This window comes from Arvicola amphibius, chromosome 5, assembly GCF_903992535.2.
Source record: "Arvicola amphibius chromosome 5, mArvAmp1.2, whole genome shotgun sequence".
Classification (NCBI taxonomy): Eukaryota; Metazoa; Chordata; class Mammalia; order Rodentia; family Cricetidae; genus Arvicola; species Arvicola amphibius.
Genome location: NC_052051.1, coordinates 49,664,072 through 49,679,673, shown reverse-complemented (window position 1 = coordinate 49,679,673; position 15,602 = coordinate 49,664,072). Strand labels below are relative to the sequence as shown.

The 15,602-nt window shown below is 43.1% G+C and overlaps 2 protein-coding genes across 2 annotated transcripts in view; one reads left to right on the top strand and one right to left on the bottom strand.

Annotated features, from left to right (window-relative positions):
* The window catches only part of Fam227b (family with sequence similarity 227 member B), a 161,971-nt gene that overhangs the window by 35,588 nt on the left and 110,781 nt on the right, over positions 1 to 15,602 (bottom strand). The window lies entirely within an intron of this gene.
* Positions 12,604 to 15,602, top strand: part of Fgf7 (fibroblast growth factor 7) — a 50,298-nt gene continuing 47,299 nt past the window's right edge. The window contains exon 1 of the mRNA XM_038329980.1: positions 12,604 to 12,889. Coding sequence (XP_038185908.1) covers positions 12,604 to 12,889 — 286 coding nt within the window. The remainder of the gene's footprint in view (positions 12,890 to 15,602) is intronic.

Sequence of the window (15,602 nt, the reverse complement as noted above, 5' to 3'; positions counted from 1 at the left end):
CATGGAAGAGAGGATGTCAGGTCTTGAAGACAAGCTAGAAGAAATGGATAGCTCAGTCAAAGAAAATATTAAATCTAAAAATATCCAGGCACAAAACAACCAGGAAACTTAGGAGATCATGGAAAGACCAAACCTACAACAAACAATAGGGATAGTGGAAGGATCCAAAAACCCAGATCAAAAGCACAGAAAGTATTTTAAACAAAATCATATAAGAAAATCACCCCAATCTAAAGAAGAAGTTGCCTATAAAAGCATAAGAGGTATCCAGAGCACCAAATAGGACTAGGAAAGAAATTCCTCATGGTGCATACTAATCAAAACACTAACTATACAGAACAAAAAGGGTATTAAAAGGTGCCAGAGGGGAAAAGTAACAAGACATATTTAAATGTAGGCCCATTATAATAACATGATTTTTTTCAGTTGGAGACTCTGAAAGTCAGGAGCGTCTGGATAGATATTCTACAAGCTCTAAGAGACCTTGAATGCCAGTTCAGATTGGCAAAACTAGTAACCACAGTTGGCAGAGAAAGAAAGACCCTTCATGACAAAAACAAATGAAAGGATCTACTGGCCACCAAACCAGCTCTACAGAAGGCACTGGAAGGAAAACTTCAGTCTGAAGAGGTTAACTACAGCAAGAGGACTCAAGAAATAAACAATCCCAGAAGAGTCAGTCAAAAGGGGGCTGGGAGACCTACACCACTACAACCAAACAGCAACCAACGTTAATTCCTCATTAATGACTCTCAAAATTAATGGTCTCAATTCCACAATAAAACAGCACAGAGTAACAGACTGGATTAGGAAAAGAATCTATCTTTCTATTACATCCAAGAAGCATACCTACCATCAAAAACAGACGTCACCTTAGGGTAAAAGGAGGGGAAGGTCTTCCAATTAAACAGACCCAAGAAGCAGTAAGGCATACAGCTATTTTAATATTTGACAAAATAGACTTCAAGCCAAAATTAACCAGGACAAATAGACACTGCATATTCATTAAAGCAGTGGTTCTCAACCTACCTCATGCTACAATTCTTTAATACAGTTCCTCGTGTTATAGTGACCTTAACCATAAAATTATTTTTATTGCTACTTCATAGCTGTCATTTTACTACTCTTACGAATTGTAACGTAATCTGATAGACAAGATATATGATATGCAATCCCTGTGAAAGGGTCGTTCAACCATCAAAGAAGGCACTACCCAGAGGCTGAGAACCAAGAACCACTACATTAAAGGAAAAATTCACCAAGAGGTCATCTCAAGTCCAAATAGTTATACACCATCAGAAATTCACACAGATCCAAAAAAGAAAAGACATAATGACCCTGACTAAAATCACATATTGACAGTAACACAGTGATCGTGGGTGACTAACGTACTCCACTCCAGCCAACAAACAAAAACTAAGCCGAGAAATGCTGGAGCTAACTGACATCATAAATCAAACGAACCTGATAGGCATCTACACAATAGTCCACCCCAACTGTAAAGAATGTGGGCTTTCTTCTCAGTAGCTCATCATGCTTTCTTCCAAAACTGACCACACATTATGACACAAGGCACACTTCAACAGATACAGGAAACCCGAATTCACACCCACAGCCTACCTGACCACCATGGAGGAACAACAATAGGAACAGCAGAAAGTATACAGACTCATGGAAGCTGAATAACTCACAACTGGATGAAAATTGGGTCAGGACAGAAACCAAGAAGCAAATTAAAAATTGTTTAAGAATTGAATGAAAATAAGAACACAAATGAAAACATTATTTTTTAAGTAATAAGAGAAAAAAGAGTCTGCGTTTGGGATTTGTTAGCATTCAAATCGAGTTTGGGTTGAAGTCGGTCTTCTGTTTTGTTGTTGCTTCCACGGTTACACAAAGTTCTGTGATGCAGCCATTGCCGTGGGAGGTTCAGAACTATTAAGAGGGAAAGTGAAACATGAATAATAAAAACCAAGAGACAGATACTGGGGGCTTCAAGCTGAAGGTCAGAGAATCAAAACAGCCAAGAAACCAGAAAAATCTTATCTTTACCTAAGGCTGGGTGACTGCAGACTGAGCCCTGAGCCTCTGTCTCCTGTTTTATTCCCCTCTAGTGCTGAGATTAAAGGCGTGTGACTCCCCAGTACTGGGATTAAAGGTGTGAGCCACCACCACCTGCATCTGTTTCTGCACTGATCTTGTGTAGCCCAGGCTGGCCTTAAACTCACAGAGCTCCATCTGCCTCTGTCTCCCAAATCCTGGGATTAAAGTCGTCAGCCACCACTGCCCCGCTTCTATGGCTGACTGGTAGCTGCTTGCGTTCTGTCCTTCAGGCAAGCTTTATTTATTACATACAAATGAAATATCATCACTGGAAGGCAATTGTCAGGCATCTTTCAGTAGTTTTGTATCTATTTTTTAAGTTAAATATATGCTATATTTTCCATATTCTTTTACAGATTTGGTTAAGCTTCATCTACTATTATTTATCATATGAATAGTGCTTGGTATTAGTGAACAATATTCCTTTTAAAAAGATTTTACTTTTGAGAACTGGGGAGATGGTTTAGCAGATAAGGGCACTGGTTGCTCTTCTGGAGGACCTAGTTTAGACCCTCAGAACCCACATGGTAGGTCATAACCATCTGTAGCTCCAGTTCTAGGAGAGCCAACACCTTCTGGCCTCCACAGGCACTAGGCAAATGTATGGTGCAAAGACATACATGAAGGCAAAACGCCCATAGATCATCACCATCATCATTAGAATAATAATTTAAAAATATTTATTTTACATTTAATTATGTGTATGCATGTGTGTTTGTGTGTTTTAATTATATGTGTGTGTTGGGGAGGAGTGAGTGGCTTGTGTACATGTGAGTGCATGTGTTCACAGAGGCCAGAGAGTGTGTTGGATCCCCTGAAGCTGGAGTTATTGTTATATATTGACAGGAGTGCTGGGAATCGAACTTGGATCCTCTGCATGAATGGTATGTGCTCTTAACGCCTGAGCATCTCTCTAGCCCCATTTCTTTTAAAATATTTTATAACTTTTTACTTTAATGAACTCATTCAGGCTTGGAAATCTCTGGGGGCTGTGGGCAGCCCCTGCTTTCTACCCACCTAAGTCAGGCTGCTCTTGCTCTAGTTCACATAACATGATTATTTTTTTCAAGTGAGCCATGTTTTGGCATTAGACAGAGAAGTTTCTCTAGTTTTTATCATGTTCTTTTCATTGTGTGATCTATTTTGTTTTGCATGCTTATATGTATTTTTTTACTATTATTTTTCTCAACAGATATATTTTCTTATTTGGAAGGAAATGTAAAAAATAAAGGCACTTTTATTTTAGGAAAAATGACCAGAAGATATTAAGTATTTCTTAAAAATTCCAACATTGTTTTTATTAAGGAATTGGACTCTCAGTAGCACAGGGATTGAGCTGAGCACTCATTCAACATCTGAGGACAGCCCCAAGACTCAACTATGGCTTCAAATCACAGAACTAAAGCAGTTTAGTCTCTTATGTTAAAGTCATATAGCACAGTCTTGACTGTTCATAGATTCCATTTGCTTTAATACTGGAATATATCATACTCTGGTCATCAGAGACATCCTTAATTATAAAAATGAGGAAAGGCTGATCTTAATGTATTGTGTGTGTGTGTGTGTGTGTGTGTGTGTGGAGATAAGGGGTTGATGTCAAGCATCGTCCTCTATCACTGTCCATCTGGCTTTTGAAATAGGGTCTCTCTTCTTGAGTCCAGCTTTGGCCATTTTGCTGGACTAGCTGGCAGTAAGCTCCGGGGATGCTCCTGTATCCACACCAGCATTGTGGTTCCCGTCTTTCTGCCTTGCTTGACTTTCACACAAGGGACGGGGATCTGAGATCATGTCTTCACACTTGTGCAGCAGTCCTTTACCCCCAGAGCTCGCTCCAAGCCCTCATTCTCAACATTTGAGTAAAATATACAACACAGCACAAGAAAAGTCTTCAATATTGCCAGATACTGTTCAAATGTATTTCTGTATTCCACACTCTTGTGTGACCAGTTCATTTCAAGGAAGTCAGAAGTCCACAGTCAGTGTAGATGGCGTCTTTATCAGTTCAGCAAAGGACACTGCTGTTTATCCATTTTCACACGGCAAGCCTCTTCACTTTAACTCGGATCCTTTCTCACTCTTGCGTCACCCACCGCCAAGCTTTGCTTCTAACATGTCTGCCCGTTTGTTTCCATCCTCCCTGCTGTAACCCCAGTCCACGGCATGACCTCTGACTTGGATTTTAACCGCAGTCACCCATCAGTCTCCTTGCTTACACCTTAGTCATCTCCTAGATGAGCAAAAGGCACGTCTCGAGAGCTTCGCAGAGTGGTGGCTCACGCTCATACACAAGGAGAGGCTGAAAGAGGTGGGGCAAATCTCAAAGTCACATTGGTTTCACAGGCTTTCCCCTTTATTCCCTGTGATCATTCTATCTCCATAGGAAACGGTATGCTCATTTTGACCTCTCAACTTTGGTTTTCTTTGGAACCTTTCTGCCCTCTGATTTCTTCTTACTGCCCAGCTCTTGGCTTGCATACCATCTCTTTAGGAAGGCTTTCTGTGACCCGATGATTCCAGTCACTCCTTTCCTTTCTGTCATTTGCTAGAATAGTAGCCTATCGACTTTTTTTTTTTTTTCCTGATAATCATGGGTGTGATGTTGGTCTCAACTGTTAACTTGATGAGATCAAGATTCACCCAAGAGACAAGCCTCTGGACACTGTGGATACAATCTTGGTTAGGGTAATCCAGGTAGGAGGACCCTTTCACTTAGGGTGATTCTGGGCTACATAAAACAGACAAAGCGATGCAGACACCACGTTCACCATTTCCTGCCTCCTGAGTGCAGTTGATACGACCATCTGCCATAGGCCCCTGGTGCCAGGAATTCCCCACTGTGGTGGGCTTTACTGAGGAACTGTTGACCAAAATAAGCTGATTTTTCCTTAGGCTGTTTTTGTTAGTGCATTCCGTATCAACAACAGAACAAGTTTCCAAATGGAAATTTGTTACCAGGAGTAGGGTTATTTCCTTGATAAACATGACCATGTGGATAAACTTGACCTTTGGGATGGCTGCGGTTTGGTACTTTGCCCTAGAGATATCATAGTGTGTTGGAAGGAGAGACTGATGGGCTTTGCTGGTGGGGGCTTGGGGGACAGGAATTCTGAGAGAAATGCAACCCATGGACAGCTGGCTCATGAGATGTCAAAGGGGAAAAGAACCCTACCACGGACTGGACTAGGGCCACCCATGGGGTATTGGGTCAGCAATGCGACTTCATCCTGACAGTGTCCTGAGAACTGGAGTGAAATTGAATTTAAAGACAATGAATTAAATTTTCAGGGGAGGAAATTTCAAAGCCGGAAATAATTCAGGCTGGGCTGATTAACCATCTGCAAGTGATGAAGAGGTCAGTGCCACCGAAGAGAAACTTCCTGTGCTGCCCTGGGACAATAGGGAAGATTTCCCGAGATAAAAATCATTACCCATCAGAGGTTCCATCTTGTGAAGATCCAAGTTCACTAAAAGGCAGAAAGCCTAAGATGTAGGGGCTTCTCTGATCCTCAGAAGGCACTGCCTAGACGTGTCCCCCCAGGGCCAGCACACAGATGACCCAGCTGTGGTTAAGGGGGTCAGGCTACATTTAGACGACAGCAGAACTCGGCGGTTTATCCATGTGGTGGGTGGTCATGCTCAACGTGACGCATTTGGGAGTCAAGTTGATGAGGATGGTTGTGATGATTAGTCTAAATCATCAATTTGATGAGCTCCAGCCCCACTTGAGAGCCTCCCGGGTATGCCTGTGGGAGCTGTCTTGAGTAGATAAATTGAGTGCGAAGACACACCCACTGTGGTTAGCACCATTCCCTGGGATGAATCCTGAACTGTTAAGGTAAGTAGTAACAAAGAATTCACCTAGGACATGGAAGTAATAATTGACAAGAAGAAACAGGCATGAAAAAAGTTGTAGTGGAAGAACTGATAATTTTGTAATCAATTAGGGGGATAAGAAGGATTCAGTCCATTTGAATGAAATACCACTGAGAAAAAACATTGAATAATCTTTAAAGCTAGCATGGGTATCCAACTGGATGGCAGGCTTATAGGTGAGTAAGAGTTGCCCTTCTCTTTTCTACCACACATTGTGACGACCGTAAGTTTTACACGGATACACTGGTTTTCAGTTATCTATCCTTCAGAGACTGACTATTACAGAGAAGTCAAAACCAGCTTCTTGCTATCCTTCAAGATTCCTTAGCTGGGGCATGAACTATATCACTATAAGAAAGATCAGCAGAAGAAACCAAACATTTGAATTACATGTGTATGCTCAGGAGTTGCACACAAAATGATTCTCCAAAAAACCCCAGCAAATTGAAGCTTGTGTGGCCCCCTGAAGTACAGACAGGAATAGAGGCATGAGGCTTTACCGGGGCTTAGGGAGAGTAAGGTGGGGAAGCATGTGGTAAGCGTAGCTTGTCTTGTACACAGACAGAAAACTCTTCAGGAAAGGCAAATCTGTCTCCACGTGAATGTCAGAACACGTGCTAGCTGTGGTCTTAACAAACCCTCCTCTCTGGTTGGTAATAGTTCTTTGGAGGGAATTCCTGACTAGAGAGCTCCCTTTGAAGGATTAATTTCCCAGAAAGAGTCTCTGTCTGTGGTTCTGTGAACAGTGTCCCCTTTTCAAGGGACTAGCCTGCTAGGGCTAGCACCTCATCAGAAGACAGGTTTTCCCTACAGCACTCTGCCTGTCTTTCTTTGGAAAATTACCTGTATCTTCCACTTTTAAAAGCTCACCCAGAGTGCCAGCGGTGGTGGTGCACGCCTTTAATCCCAGCACTCAGGAGGCAGAGGCAGGCGGGTCTCTGTGAGTTCGAGACCAGCCTGGTCTATAAGAGCTAGCTCCAGGACAGGCTCTAAAGCTGCAGAGAAACCCTGTCTCGAAAAACAAAAACAAAAAAAAAAAGCTCATCCAGTACTGACAAGTCATAGTTATAAAACTAATGAAATAAAAAAATTAAAACATTTTTTTTCTGACACATTGACATCTGCAAAACATGCTTTTAACTAGCCCTACTCCAAATTTTGTTGCATTGCTATGAGGATGATTAATGTGGAATCTAAGAATGATAACTTGTAGAAACAATGTAATAAGCCCAGTTGCAAAGCCCTCCATTAGCGTACTGCTCTGTCAAAGCCAGGCAGCACTGGATAGCTCCAGTCAAGGAGGACATTTCTCAAGTTTCAAAGTAACTTAAGGACTGGAGGATCAAGGCCACCAAGAACAAGGCAACCGGGTGCCTCAGTTGTACTGAAATTACAACCAGTCTCAAACAGTGGCCCACTAGTCCCAGATAGCTCTTTCATTAGAACTAAAGTCAGACATACAATTTGAAGAATTTTAAATTTGGACTAGCATTTCAGAGAGTTTTTATAAATACAAAGTTAAACGAAGAAATTTTGTTATAGACTCGGGGATACAAAGACTCAAATGGCATTTGTAAACCGAGATATTTAAAAGTTGAGTCACAGGCACACCGCAATGCTGAATGTATGACTCACGCTTTGCATCTTATGTGCAATTAGTGTTTAAATGTTACGGCATCATGCCAAAGGCATGCGAGCTGTTTATGCGATCAAGGACCTCAGGATTGCTCCATCATGGTTTTTCTTCTGAGTTTAAATTACTGTCTTTGACCAGGTCCATCATGTTTGTCTGATGGATGAAAGATAGGTCTGTCTTCTTGTGTTCTATTCTTTTCAAAATGAGCCCAAGTTCCTTCTGCAGTGTACACGGCTTCTAATGTCAAGTCCCTGGTTGCCTGTGCAGCTTCACACTGCTCTTTCTGCTCAGGCTCTCGCTTGTGAGCAGTAGCATGGCCCTTCCTTTGATTCACGGAATGTACGATCTTGGTTTCCCTGCCCCGTACCATCCCCAGATCCCCTTGTTTATGCTGTCCTCTCGCTGGAATGCAGACTCTGGAAGGGCAGGGGTCACTTCCAAAAGACTCACCATTGTGCCTTCAGAGGGCTGACCCAGCATCTGGCAGCGCAGAACTAGTGGATAAATATTTGTTCCATTGGATGAATCAAGATGATAAGTAAGGCTGGTTGCACAGGACGATCCAGAGACAAGGCTGGATTTATGTATTGAAACCACACAGGAAATGGTGACGACAAATCCCTAGTGTGGGGTCAGCTGCAGAACACGGAGGGGACAGAGTTTGGAACCAGTGGCAGATGCACGGCACAACATACACAGTCATTTTATAAGAATTAATCAAAAGAGTCCCAGTTTCGAGAGTCCCTATCCTACCTGGGACTGGAAGACAGATGTCTCGACTGCTTTTGGAAACTGACCCTACAGCTATATTTGTGTGCCATAAGATAGCATATTTATAACTGCATTCATTATAATATTTTTACAGTAAAATATGTGAATGAAAGATAAATGTTCACGGAGGTTGGCTGGAATACATTGAGATATACTCATCCAACGGACAAGCATGCGACTCTAGAGAACAAGTGAGCTTTCTAAATTCCAAGATGGGAAATTTTGTATTTTTACTAAGTGAAAATAAAAGCATCACGTAAAACAGCGTCTGTGTGTCACGACACTTTGTATGTTGAAGGGGTGGGGTAAAAAGTGAAGACCACGTGTATACATGCATATAGCTTGTGTGTATAAACGTGAAGAAATGGAACACTGAAACATAAGATTCCACAAGCCAGAGTTTCTACCGTTTACCCGTCCCCAGAATGAGGACCGCAACGAAGACTGCTCAGGAAGAGGAAGGTGGTCAATGCGGCCATTGATCCCATGAAAGAAGCTCTCTGTATTTCTAAATGTAATTTATTCCCAAAGCACATGGGGCAAGTATGAGATACCACTTCTGTGTGAGGCTTTCCAGGTGCTGACGTTCACCTCTAAGGATGTTTTAAATGTCAGTATTTGAAGAAAAGATGCAGATCTTTTTTTATCTTCCTTTCTTTTTTGAGACAGGATTTCTCTGTGTAATAGCCCTAGCTGGATTGGATTGGAACTAGCTCTTGTAGAGCAGGCTGACCTTGAACTCAAAGAGATCCACCTGCCTCTGCCTCCCGAGTTCTGGGATTAAAGGTGTGCGCCACCATCACCTGCTTTCAGATGCAGATCTTTTCCCCACAGATTTAAAGTGCACAAGATGGAGAAATGTCCAACTAAGAATGAAGTGGTCTCTGTCTGGAAACAGTGAAGAACAGAGTCTCCAGGGCGCTCTGTGTTCTCCGTGGCTGTGTGAGCAGGGACAGAAGAAACCGAAGATGGCTGCCACCTGGTAACTCAGAGACGATGAGAGCAGCCCACTTCGAGATAACCAGACTTCCCGCTCATTGAAAACCATTTCCAACAAGGAAGACTAGAGAGGACGAGAGGGAAATTCCTTGCCCCATCGTGGGCCCATCTTGAATCGATTATTCTCCAATAAGGAAATGAACAATAACTCCCAAAGGAATTTAAACCATCGGTACACTTCCCTGCCTGATATGAACCTGCTCAGTGACATGACTCAGATAACTTTATAACTTATTTTCAACACGACTGCAGGTACTTCTCTGCAGCACGTTTTATGGAGAGGTTGCGCATTCTGCAGTGTGCACTGAGAACTGACTGCCTAGTCTTCACTGCTCTGGAGGGAATGCCAGCTCTTAGGAATTCAGAATCTGCTCATTGCGAGCCTCCCCCCACCCCCAGATTGTGGGACATTGCTAAAAAGACAAGAACAGCATCATGTGTCCTTCCCTTCCCTTGGGCAAGACATATTGAGATGTTCTGAGCCCTCTAGTTGTCAATAGATGCGGTTATAGAACAGTGCGCCCTCCTCTGCTTTAAAGACCCAGTGCTTCAATATTTTACGAATCAAGGACAACTGGGTATGTTTAAAATATGCTGCGCTGTTGACTCCCTCCCCGACAAGCACCGTCATAAAGGGGCGCACAGACTTATTCCATTGATTCAATTTAGTTCTCGGTCTCTGTTTGGTCTACCTGCACCACCTGGTGGTAGTGTATGTTAAGTGCAAAGTTGTGTGTGTGTGTGTGTGTGTGTGTGTGTGTGTGTGTATGTGTGTGTGTGTGGTTGGGGGGGTACGTGGAAAAGGGAATTTTAGTACATGTCTTCTTAAATACTCATTTGGACTGATGATACAATGGCTTCATGCTAAATATAAAATACAGGCTTGCTCAGTAAAGGATAGGCAAGAACTCATTTTGGAAAGCAAAAGGGCTCTCTTACGTCCATTAGTTAATGACCTTAAATTCTCTTCTGGATTTATCAGTTATTTATTATGCGGTTGCTCTCAAGGGGGCATAAGTCAAACACCAAGGCAAAACCATTTTTCTAAAAGAATAATGGTTTTACCAAACGTGTGTCCCTTTGCTTCCGTGAGCCATCAGTATAAATAAATCACAAGACACAGGATGTTAAAGTGACAGAGCAGCACCGGCCCGATGAGACGTGGTCATTGATTTTGATACCCAAAGCAGCAGCTGAGCCACGGGGAAGTCCTGTCACTGGTCCAAGGCCACACCGTTTGTTAGAATCTCCATCCAATAGGAAGCTAGATCTTCTCAGCCTAAAGACTCACACACAATGGTGTAATACCTGGGAAAAGATATGTCCTTGCTTGCTTAGGAATACCTGCTTTCAGACCCTGAGTAGTGGACTATCCCCTGTATTCTACTTGCAAAAAACCAAACCAACCAACCAAACAACCCCCCCCCCATTAAAAAACAACAACAAAAAGCCAATTAAGGTCAGGGAGCCTGTGTGGGTTCCTCTATGCCTATATGGGTTCCCTGCATATATGTTATGGCTAAGTAGCTTGGTGTTCTTGTGGGGCTCCTAAGAGTGGGAGCGAGGGCTCTGGCTCCTTTGTCTACTTATGGGACCCTTTTCCTCCTACTGGGTTGTCTTGTCCAGCCTTGATGTGATAGTATGTACCTGGTCTTACTGTAGTATGTTATGCCGTGTTTGGCTGATGTCCCTGGGAGGCCTGTTCTTTTCGGAGGGGAGATGGAAGGGGCACGGATCTGAGGGGCAGGGAGATGGGTGGAGAGAATGGGGGGAAGAGGAGGGAGAGGCAACTGCAGTCTGGATATAATATATGAGAGAATAATACTAAAAAAAATAACATAAAGATTGTCTAACTATTTAAAAGCCTATATACGTGTTCTCGGAAATGTTTCCATGGTCTGTGCAGCGGCTGTGTTTTAGAGGTCTAACATTATTTCCCTTTCTCCTGGTAACTGCTTGAGAATCAGAGGGCTGGTTCCACAGAGCAGATGCCCACTTGTAGATTTAAACATAAGCCGTGTTCATAGCTCCCCCTTATGACCACTCAGCATTACACAAGCCTCCTTCTAGCCCTGCTGTTTCATCCAACAAACAGCTCACTGGTTAAGTTTTAATTGCTTCCAATGAGGTCAGCAAAGGTATTTATTGAAAAATCTCTGAATAAAAGGCTCCACGCACACACACAAGCGCACGCGCTCACACACGGAGAAAACCCTTTTGCCTGTTGATTTATGGAAACAATTATGATTCTGCTGGAGGATTTCTCAGCTGAGAAATAGTTTGTAGCTACAGCAGAAAGGCTCAAGTTGCACGAGGCAGGCAGCAGACACGGACCTCTTGTGTACCCAGCTGTTCTAAACAGAACAAGTAAGTTACTGTTATTTGTCTTTACAGCAACGCTGACTCTTTTCTGAAAGGTTTTGTCTTTCTGTGGTTACGGTACTGCGGGGGGGGGAAAAGGCGTTTGAACCGTAAATATCTACAGAAATGTGCTGGAGTATGTATGGAAAGAGAAGCTGGAAGCTCTCCAGAGCAATCCCGACACTTAACTTGAAAAATATGGGCAGTTTAGGGGGAAATAATTATTAAGCACAAATGTAAAAGTGTATGCTAATGAAATCCAGGGACAGCGTTTCTCTTCTACTGATAGTGGCTATAAACCTCAATTTGAGTCAATAGCTCTAAGTACAGGGAGCTCTTAGCAAGACAGCAACTGGAATGAATGGTGTGGTTTTATTGTGATGTCTCTCCATTAATGCCTGGCTCTTCTGAATTTGCATGCAGAGTGGCAAAGATGCTAATACCCTCTGCGGAAGGTGTTTTAAGTGTGCCTTCAGTGCTTAACTACACCGTGTGTTATACTACTTACCCACTGAAATTTATACAACCAATTTTTCTCTTCCTCTCTCCTCCCCACCCCTCCCCATTCTTTATCTCTCATTGCGAACAGAAGTCAAGTAGCACACGGCAGTACAGCGACTGGACTTGCTGCAAGCTGTGTTTATAAGGATTCATCTCTCAACTGTGTTACTGAAGGAGGAATCCTGCTATTGGTATCTGAAGCTAAGAGATAAACTTAAGAGTCTGGAAAGAGCGACTACCTTTTCTCAAGGCAATCGGCAGTGCCCAGACAGGAGGAGGCCCATGACCTACGAGTAGCAGTCAACCCAAGATTCGGTTCTCATTATGTTATTCACGAACACCCGGAGCACTGCACTATAATGCGCAAATGGATGCTGACATGGATCCTGCCACCTCTGCTCTACAGGTCCTGCCTCCACCTTGTCTGTCTAGTGGGCACTATGTCTTTAGCATGCAATGACATGACTCCGGAGCAAACGGCTACAAATGGGAACTGTTCGAGCCCCGAACGACACACGCGAAGTTATGATTACATGGAAGGAGGGGATATAAGGGTGAGGAGACTGTTCTGTCGCACACAGTGGTATCTGAGGATTGACAAGCGAGGCAAAGTGAAGGGGACCCAGGAGATGAAGAACAGTTACAGTAAGTGACGTCTTTATTACAGCCCTGGTGAGAGCTTTCTGTTTTCTTTAAGGTTCACCTTTTGGTGGCATGTTCTCCTTTCCTCTGGGGCGGGGGGCAATGCAGTACCAACTCCTAATTTCTCTACATTGGGATTTCTGCACCAAGTTTCTAAAGTATCTGTGAGAACAGGGCAAGTGTACTCATCTTATGGCTGGAACTGACAGCACAAGGCAGTGGAAAATACTTACACCGTGGCCTAAATCCAAAGCGTTCTTTAGTAAGAGAACGTTTCGCAGACAGTCCTCGGGCTGACATGTGTTGTTCGCCTAGCCTAGCAAACTCCGCAGACGTTTGCATGCAGCTCTCAGTAGGGGTTCACCAAACCACCAGCCCCCGAGTCTGAGGACCAGAGGCGGGATCTGCCTTTATTAGCTGTGTTGCCTTTGAAAGGACTTTGTCATGGTGCAAACTGGTTAAGAATCTACTTTCTGAGCATCAACAGCTGTGTGTTTCTAAAACCGAAGGGAGTCTGCAGTGCCTTCAACCATCCTTAGTCTAATGAGCTTGTATTAGATTCTTTGGTCCCCTACAAAAGATCTGGGCAACCGACGACAGATCTTTCCAAGGGTCTCTGCCGTGGAACTTCTATGTTGCTTTATTTTTATGAGGAACATAAATGTGAGGAAGCAGAAGTGAGTTAGAGAGAAGTTATGTCCAAGACTTTCAGCTGGAGCACCCCACTTTCCCCTCAAGCCCCAGCCGCCCTTTCTCCTTAAAATGTCAGGGCTTGCATTTTCATCTAGTGATTACAGCTAGTAACTAATTCCAGCGGCATTAACTTCAGCAAAGTGCACACTCAAGGTTCGCCTTAAGCATTTGAAACTCACAGTGGAAATGGGTGTGCCAGCATTACTAGTAAGCGGACAGCGTCGACACCGTGTGTTTGGTCATGTGTGGTGGCGTAGATAAAAAAGGATGCATGGAGGTGACAGTGTAGCTGAATGTCGGTGACAGGGTCACTCCAAGCTTTCCGCATCTGTTCTCCAAATAGTCTTTGAGATCTAACCTCATTGACCAATAGGCAAGAGTTTGGTGACTGTTTCCAATGTGAAAACAATGGACCTCCATTTAAGCTATGGCTGATGCAAATTGTGTGTAGAGGAACCTGCCAGCTCTGGAAGACGAGTGCTATGGAATTCAGCTAAAGAGATTGATAGCTGCTTCTATGTGAGCCATTGACTTTGGCTTTTTCATTTTATTTGAAAACCAGTGAGCTTTACCATAGATGACAGAATCAGGGGGAAGGTCAGAATCTAAGCGGCCGTTACGGCACGTGTTCTGTTCCTGTCTGTAAATGACTCTGGGGACAAGTTCTTAGTTTTTCCCTCCTTCAACCTGGAAACATGGATGCAGTTTTCCAAACCCTTTCTCGTTTTCACAGTCTACTGTGTTCTAAGTCAGGGACTATACTGTACAGTGTGAAGAAGCCTAACCACCCCTTTCCACAACTGTCACTCAAAGAAGGAGCTAAAAGTGTCTGCTATCTCTCCACAATAAGTCATGCAGCTAGGGCTAATTTCAAACTCCATAATAAGGTTCTCCTAGCTGGACTGTAGGGGTTTTCTACTTAAGGGCTAATTCCTTTGGGTGCTTTTTACTAACTCATGCAAAAGGTAAAAAATAATAGAAGATAAAATTCAGTGAAAAAATGAGTATGCACAATTATTTGAGATTAAAGCAGTTACAATTGGAATGCATACATATATGTGATTTTTATTTTGTTCTGTTAAATTCCTTGAATTCATGAATTTCAAATATTTGTACACACTTGCAAAGTGGTAAAATCACTTTATGTTTTGAAGCATGGGTTTAGTGCTACCCTTGAGTAGCCCTAAATCCTATTTGGCTCTCCCCTTTCCCCCAACACTGATTCTAGAGTAATAAGACAGACAAAAGTCTCGCCCCACATCACAGTACCTCTGTACTCAAAGAGACTAATAGAGCTTATGCAAATGACTTTCACTTACAAGCTTTTTAATCATCTAAACTTACATACTTTCTCAAGATAGTGAAATCTAGAAAGAGAAAACCTCACCAGAACCTTTTAACTAAACTATAAAGTGGTTGTCATGGCACTGCCACCCTCCTGGAAAGGACAGGGTAAGGTCTCACCAAAGTTAGACAGATGTCAAGGCATTTTTGTGTGTAGGAAAATCCCAAGATATAGAGGAATAAAGGAAAATAATTTATTCAGAGAAAATTCCGATAAGCATCGCCTGCTGTTTGAGCCAGCCTTGCTCATTTTAAGCGTGAACACAAGCAGGGCACCTGCGAGGTTGAAGATAGGAATCCAGGTACAAGGAGTGTGGGCAGCTGGGTTTGTTTACATCAGCCAAAGAGGAGGCAGGAGAAAAGCAATCACAAAAGCCGGGGATGGGTTCACAGTCCTCAGAATCAGCTCAAAGATCCAACCAGGAGGTTCCCCTCCTGCTGTCATCAGAACGACAGGTCAAAATAACTGGATTCGAGTCAGCAGAATTCAGAAAGGAATAAAGCTCATAATTAAAGCCCAGATTTCCTTCCCGTGGTCTGATGCCTTCCATTTCTACGCAGGTCCTTGAACGTCTTTGGAGGCCCTTTTATAATGACACTGGCATTATAATGGCATTCGTTTTCTTTCCGTTAGCCACTCTCATGCTTTTGTCTGAGTGAAAGGAAACATGACCCGAGG